The sequence below is a fragment of the Centruroides sculpturatus genome, unplaced genomic scaffold (genome assembly GCF_000671375.1).
Source record: "Centruroides sculpturatus isolate CEXI.00-Female unplaced genomic scaffold, Cexi_2.0 scaffold13, whole genome shotgun sequence".
Lineage (NCBI taxonomy): Eukaryota > Metazoa > Arthropoda > Arachnida > Scorpiones > Buthidae > Centruroides > Centruroides sculpturatus.
The window spans coordinates 826,214-834,189 of NW_019384405.1; the positions used below are offsets into that span (position 1 = coordinate 826,214).

The 7,976-nt window shown below is 28.5% G+C and overlaps 1 protein-coding gene across 1 annotated transcript in view; it reads left to right on the plus strand.

Annotated features, from left to right (window-relative positions):
* LOC111618792 (dedicator of cytokinesis protein 9-like) overlaps positions 1-7,976 on the plus strand; it is a 105,249-nt gene that overhangs the window by 30,874 nt on the left and 66,399 nt on the right. Inside the window, 3 exon segments of the mRNA XM_023360362.1 lie at positions 2,803-2,885; positions 6,130-6,213; positions 7,592-7,774. Coding sequence (XP_023216130.1) covers positions 2,803-2,885; positions 6,130-6,213; positions 7,592-7,774 — 350 coding nt within the window.

Below are 7,976 nucleotides of genomic sequence, written 5' to 3' on the forward strand. Positions count from 1 at the left end.
GCTACTCTAACACAAAATGAGTTAGAGCAGCAGGAATAGTGCTTTCAGAATAATTTATTAGAACATATCTAATAAATAAAAGAGAAATTTTGTTTGTTTGTGGCATTGTTCTGTCTGTGTGAAGCCTCTGTAGAAATGTTTGTGTTTGGATTGGCAGCATCATTGAATTTCATGCTTTTTTATCAACATTTTCAAGAAATTTATCTCTTTTTTTATTTACACACTTTCCTATAAATCTGTTCCATAGTATTTTATAGAAAAATTCTTTCAAAGTTTTTTCAAATGATTATAAAAAAGTTTATTTTAGCAAATGAATCATTTTATTTTATCACTTCCACACTTCCAACATAAAACCTAATGACATGTGAATATTTTGAAAATATTTACTTAAATAATCTTATTATTTCCCGTCTAAATTCAATATATTTTAAGTATTATTAACACCTCTTGAAATATATAATTTTAAATCATTTTATTACCAATTTCTACCCTAAGAATTACTTTCTTTGTTGCTTCAGAGAATTATTTCTGTAAAATGCAATGAAACAAGTCTATACAAAGATCTGTATATAAATAAAATTTATTTTACTATGAGAGAATTGAAAGAAAAATGATGGAATTTCTAACACTGCAACGAAATCAATTATTCAATAAAGACTTTTGTAGTCATCAACTACCATGTAACTGATATTTAACAAAATCATGTGTAGTTTTAAAATCTTTTTGATGTTATATTTTAAGATAACTCGAGCATCACCAGCTACATTAGCTAGTTCATAATATATTAATGTGAATTCGGTTGTACATACTTTTAACAGCTCAAAACGATTATGCACTATGGTAAAAAGTATCTTATTACAAACATGCATTGTGCAAAAACTATGCTAGATAGAAACATTTAGTTTGTGTTAGTAAATTAGTCATTGCGCTTTGCATATAATTTGCAATGATTTATTTAATAAAAGTTATTCTATTTAATTAGTTTCATTAACTAGAAATGAAGTTCTTTTTTACCAAAAATTAAAAAAGTGGAAGATCTGGGTTCAAATTTGATTGATATCACTATCATTTGATCCATGGATACTATAGATTGGAATATTTTTTCCCGACTCTTATTGACTTCATCATCATCAGCCAAATAACCCTCATGTATTCATGTTAACAGATCAGTCAGTCTCAAAACATTGAGCTATATCAGTGCTGTCCAACTTATCATAGCCCACGGGCCATATTTTCTTCACCAAACATTTTGGGGGCCAAGAAGGTTGCTGCTGTATTCAGGCCAAGAAGGTTGCTGCTGTATTGTTAAGTGAAGTTACGCAAACTAAATAGTGCCTACTTTAAATTCAAATTAAATTTAAATTTTCACATAGTAAAATAATTTTAATATTAATAATAATAATTTAGTAACATAAATTTATTCATAGTAAAATGTACTCGGGGGCCGTAAAAATTATTTGGCAGGCCGCCAGTTGGACAGTCCTGAGCTATATGAATAAAAACAAGCATTACCTTATTCTTGTAAAATTTGAAGGAAATTCTTTTAGCTGTACAAATTAAAATAGAAGCAAAACCTTATACTTATGAGCACAAAATAAATGCTTTTGAATGAAGGTTTTGTTTCAGTAATAAGTATTCCATATGAATAAAAGTAAGCATTTACTTTGAATTGTAAGTATATCCTTCAAAATACATGCATCTAGTCAGATGTAGACTCAATTGTAAGAAGCATTGTTTGCTGTTGCTTTTATCTAGATTTATTTTCTGTTAATGTTTAACCGTGGACAAAGTAGTTAATCTAAGGAAGGTTAAATATTATAATCTTTGGTCTTCTCCATGAGTCAGTGATTTTGAGGCATTATTTAGGTTTGAAGAAGAAAGTATTGAATGGTTAGCACACAGTTTTTTAGGACTGACAAGTGAATCACTATGGTGCACTAATTTCTGTACAAAAAATGAAAATATGAACATATTTAGCTGATCCTGGATTCCAAAAAGACATAGGAGAAGAACTTGGTGTAGAGCAGTGAGCAATGTTGTGGAGAAAATAACAGCTTGGGCTGATCATTGGATAAATTTCCTACAACGGATCAGTCCATCACGGAAGCAAAACAGCTATGGCAAAATAAATATCGCTTTCCAACTACAATTGGTGTGATTGACTGCATTCACATAAGATTAGAAAAGCCCAGATTTCATTGTTATGAGTATATTAATCAAAACACACAGGCTACTCGTGATGCCAGATGCACATTCACCAGCATAGACGTTAGTTGGATATCTACATTAATTAACAAAGGTCAACATGGGTGCAAATAATATGAATTGAATACAGCTAATAAGATAGAACATAGGGACAGATTAAACGTGTCATAACCTGCACGTCGAGAACCTTTTACTTGATTACCAAAAGCATTTGCTCAGAAGAACAAGGTAATCATTATTCATACCAGAGGAAATTCTTTTGCTTTTACCTTTAGCTTGAAGCATTTGCTTTTACTTCTAACTTATGCTTATTAGCATTTTTTTCATTCACATGGTCATTATTCTTGATAACATTATTTTGAATATAATTAAAGTATTTTGTAGTTAATTTATTTTATTTTTGATTCTATTAACACTAGAAAATTGTATTTTTAAAGTTTTTTTAATTATGGAAGTTTTAATTTAATTACAATTTAAGAAATTATAATTAAAATAGAGATAAAATCTTATTTAAAAAATTAAATATCAATTTTATTATAATTCTAATTTCTATTAAAAAACAAAATAATGAAATAAACATTTATTTAAATTTTATAGTTGAAGATATTCCTAATCCTTCACCCACCAATTATGGAACATTAAAAAGCTTGGAACACAGTAAAAATCCAGAATTAGTAAAGGTTAGTTGTATAACATAATATTTATGCTTATTTATTTGCTTTGACAGACAAATTATGAAAAGATTTTGAAGATATTTATCATTTCAGAGCTGTAAATTTGAGATATTACATCAAAAATAAGTTAATATAACAGTTCTAATATTACAATTTCTAACTTTTAAATTTACTTAATCAAATTGTTTTCTACTTAGGTTGGCCAGATGGCCTTAAAGTTAAGTTTCAGCCTAAGGTTTATTGTACACTATAGTTGTTATAATGTGTACATATTTTAAGGTTAGTAAACTGTATATTATATATATATACAGTGAAACCTGTCTAAACCAGAATCACATGGTACCAAATATTTTTTCCAATTTGACAGGTTTTATTAAACATAGAAAATTTCTCTGTCCTGAAGTATTTTTCCTGTTTTGGCAGTTTTCCATTCTTTACAAGTTCCATTTTTGACTGGTTTTACTGTATATATATTACAAAATGATAAGAATACAATTTTTTAAATTGTTCAAATCATTAAGAAATTTATTTATTTGTAATTATTTCTTTTTAAGGTTTATTTTAAAAAAAACAATTAAATATCATTTTGAATCTTGCATATTTTCTAAAAATTTGATTTAAGAAAATCAGTTGATTAACACAGAAGAATGCATTCATAATTTTATGTGGTTTGCTTACTCATGATCTTATCTTGTGACCTTGAATTCAAAACATATTACATATATTTGTGTATATAATGGGTGAGTTTACTTTTTGGTAGCTTCCAAGCTTGCCGAGCTGACACCTAGTGCAGCATGACGTCAAACTAGCACGTTCGTAAAAGTATACAATGCACGCCGCCATCTTTGAATAAACTTCAAGCTCGTTGTAAATTCTCCGAACACGCTAGGAATGCTAGCAATGATGTCACAGGTTCGAAAAGTAAACGCTGTGCTCATTGGTAGCTAACAAAAGTACACAGGCTGAGCACTCTAGGGGCGAGATTGGAGCTAAAAGTAAACACACCCATTATTATGAGTTTATAATAAATTTTTTATATGTTCATGAAAGCAAACTTTAATTTTTTGAATCTAAATATTGGCAATTTTATAAACTTCTTGTAAATTGAACGTAGAATCTAGATTAATGTAGTTTCTGTTTTTGACTTGATGATAAATTATTTAATTATTGAAAATAATTTTTCAATGATTAAAGCTAAAATCTTAGGATAATTTTATATTGGTTCAACAGATCTAAATACTAAGCTATTAATTTATTATTATAATAAGTTTTAAACAAATGACAGAATGATGGTAAATTTTTTTGATAACAGAACAAAATTGATTACAGATCAATGTTTAGCAAGTAGATACTATTATATTATAAATATTAATATATGTGTAGATATACTATATATTGTGCTAAAAACTTTAAATGTATAATGATCCTAAAAAGACACTTCATGCCAACATTTAAATAAATAATTAACACTACAATCATGATTTATAATTAACATGTACTCCTGGTACTTTCAATAGCCTACAGCAGTGGTTCTCAACCAGGGGTACATGTACCCCTAGGGGTACGAGCGTAAATCGAAATGGGTACATCTAACTTTCATTATAAAATGGCATATGTTAATCAATTCGCTGTAAATTATTAACACAAAAAACAAGAAATGATAAAAACTTTCTTTAAAATATCCCAGTGTGAACACCGATTTCCCTTTTAACAGTCTAAACAACTTGTTTATCTACTCGATTTGCCCGTGTATTTATGCCGTTAGTGCCGAGTGAGCCTGTAGTCTAGTAAAGTTACGGTTTAACCGAACATTAATTATTTCTAGATAAGATTGGAGCTTTTCGTGTTTTTACTGGACTACTGGTATTAGGAATAACGAGGCCTGGATCGTACCCCCACCATGCAATGCGTGTCACTGCATGCACGCATTACTTGATATTTAGCAAATTTAGACGTTACGTTTGTTACAAAAATTGAAAGATTCATGTATTGTTCTGCACGTTATAAATTCGCAGCCATTACTTTCAAGGTCAGTACACAATTATAATCTCTATTTAACAACGTGGGAACCAAATTTTGAAAAAATTGCTGAAGATTTATCGCAACAAATATCCCATTAAATTTTGTTAGAAATTATTGTAGAATAATTTAAATTTTCTTTATTGTTAATTATAATTATTTATTTTTAGGAAATGTAATTTATGCGTGTATCGAAATGACTTCTGTGATTTTATATAATATACTTATCAAATAATAATAAATAAATGTATGTACCCGATTAAATTTATTATTATTTACGTAAAATAAGTGATTCACTTTTAGTTATAGTTAAGAGTTTTTTTATGGCACTCAGTTATAAGGGCTGTATACCTCTAAAGCAATAATTATAAAATTTACATACAAAAATATAAGGGGTACTCGAGAAACAACTAATGGGCTATTGGGGTACATCGACAAAAAAGGTTGAGAACCACTGGCCTACAGCCACCATCCTCAAGCAAAAAAGAAATCGAATACAATTAATTTTTGAACATTCACTTTCAAACAGACTTTTTAAAATTTTCCAAGGCGCATGGATGAAATACAGAACAAATTGAAATATCTTCAAAAAATTATAGAAGTGCGTAGCAACTGACATCACATCCCCAAAAATCCTTAAAAAGCAATTTAGTAAGCTGTATATAATTGTGGTACACATGTAAATACAAAATTACAAATTAAATCGTTTGAATAAGGTTATCCACAGTTGCAGGATTTCTATGATCAGCGTATTGCATGGTGTTACTGCAGATTTAGAGGATCTCCCATATAAATAACTGTCTTTGATCATTGCATTGCTTAAGTAATTTAGTGTGTGCCTGAAGCAGTAGATAACCATGGTCTAGTAGATTTTTAGATAATTCAGTTGCTGATCTGTTGTTTTTAATATCATCTTGATGTTCCAGGATATGGGACTTTAACATTCTCATAGTATCCTCCAATGTAAATAATTTCCACCCCTGATAGTATGTTTTGTAACAGAATTTTGTACACCCTGAGTTTTCATTTAATGTGAGTGCATCTCTATCATCTATCCTTATCGATAGCTATAGGCTATCAAAAGTACTAGTGAGTACATGTTAATTATAAATCATGATTGTAATGCTACAACACTGTAGTGTTAATTATTTATTTAATGTTTTGATGCATCATAATATTTTGTTGATTTTTCAATTTATCTTATAATAAAAAATTTAATTATGTTTTTCAGTATGCGCACGAAACAGATTATTCTATAACTGAAGCAAGGAAAGAAAATCGACAAAATATATTTGCAATATATCCAGATATGCAGGTATAAACTATTTTTTATTCATGAGCTGTATTATTTTAGAATGGATTTAATTGATTTGTATATAAAAACTATTTTGCACAGTTAATACAAATAACTCTCCGTACATATACATTTTTAAAATAAAAAATATTACAACTTATTATAATGAGATTAAATTAATATGTTTTAAATAATAATTATAATAATTAATAGTATATTTTGTGATATTTCTGTAAACACTTTACCATGACTATTGTCAGTTTTGGAGTCCAAATTATTATTATTATTTTTTCATATATGCATTTCGTTCTTTGGTTGCATTCATTTATCATGTCTGCCTTTTCAAGTGGTGTAACTTGGAGAGGTGACAGTCTGAGGTTAAAAAAATTATAAGCATAATTTAAAGTAAAAATAACACAATTAAATACCCTAAACAATAAATTAAAACATGTAAACAATAAATAAAATATGTAAAACTTGCATTTATTGGTCACATACTGTTGACTGGAATCTTAAACATAGCCATCGGATCTGCCACACATGTACCAGTTTCATGCTTTGTGATAAATTCCTTTTTCACCTCAGTTGTTGATATTACAACCCTTCGCTTATACTTCTTTGCTTTCACACTTTTTTTTGGATGCCATGGTTAATAGGTATAGGTTATATATATATATCCAAACACACCAAAGTAAAGCAATGAAAGCACTGTAAACGCATGAGCATAATGCAAAAATGCATTCACAGTGAGAGCAAGAGATGATTTGAGCACATAACAGATAACATTTATGCAGAGAGAGCATTTTTCAGTACACATGCACTTAAATCATAGCAACAGAGTTTGAATTTCTCTTGAATTTAGCATTCAAGTTCTAAAGTGTTTGAAGTTAGAATCATTTAAGTTTGAGGTACCACTGTATTGCTATAGATCACATCTGAAACATTCTAACAAAACGCTGTGTTAGCATTTGAATTTTTAAACTTTGCTGCCTCTAAAGATGAACTAACTAGTTAGAAAGTACTAAGGCAATTTTAGTAATATTAAACTTTTCTATACTCCTAAAAACATTGTGAAATTATTATATATTCATGTTCATTTTGGTTTGCTACATGCTGTGACCACTACAATGTTCTGGAATTAACTGTGATCCAGAACATCATAAGTTAACTGTAGATAGTTTGGCTTACACTATGATTGCATGCCATTCATCTATGCTGACTCACTTCATTGTACTTTTGGTCAAACTGTAATGGGAAAAATTAAGTCTAGTCAAGTAGCTCATAATGGGTTGGTGTCTTGTGTTAACATTTAATCAGTTAGTCATGTTTATTATTTATATTCAATTGCAGAAATTAAAATTTTATGAATAATATTTATGACATTTTTCATTTATAAAAGGTAACATTACAACCTTTGAGTTTTGAATATGAGAAACCTATTGAACCACCAAAAGAAGAATTTAAGATGAGGATTTTTATAAAATTTGAAGAACTGAAGTTTAAATTACAAGCACCCACAGAAAATGATAAAGAACCAATTTCTCAGGTAACAAAATTTAATTTTATACAAATATTAAAAAATAATAAAAACAACTAAATCATAATCTGCATATGAAATTAAAGTGAATATTAGTTTATAAAGCTGTTTAAAGCCTTGAAGGGATTGAGTTTGGAAAATAATCAAATTAAATTTTAGTTTATGAAGCTGCTTATAACCAAATGATTTTTTTTCCTGCTTGCTTGAATAAAAAAATATCAAGTGACAATGTTTGCATTGTAACATT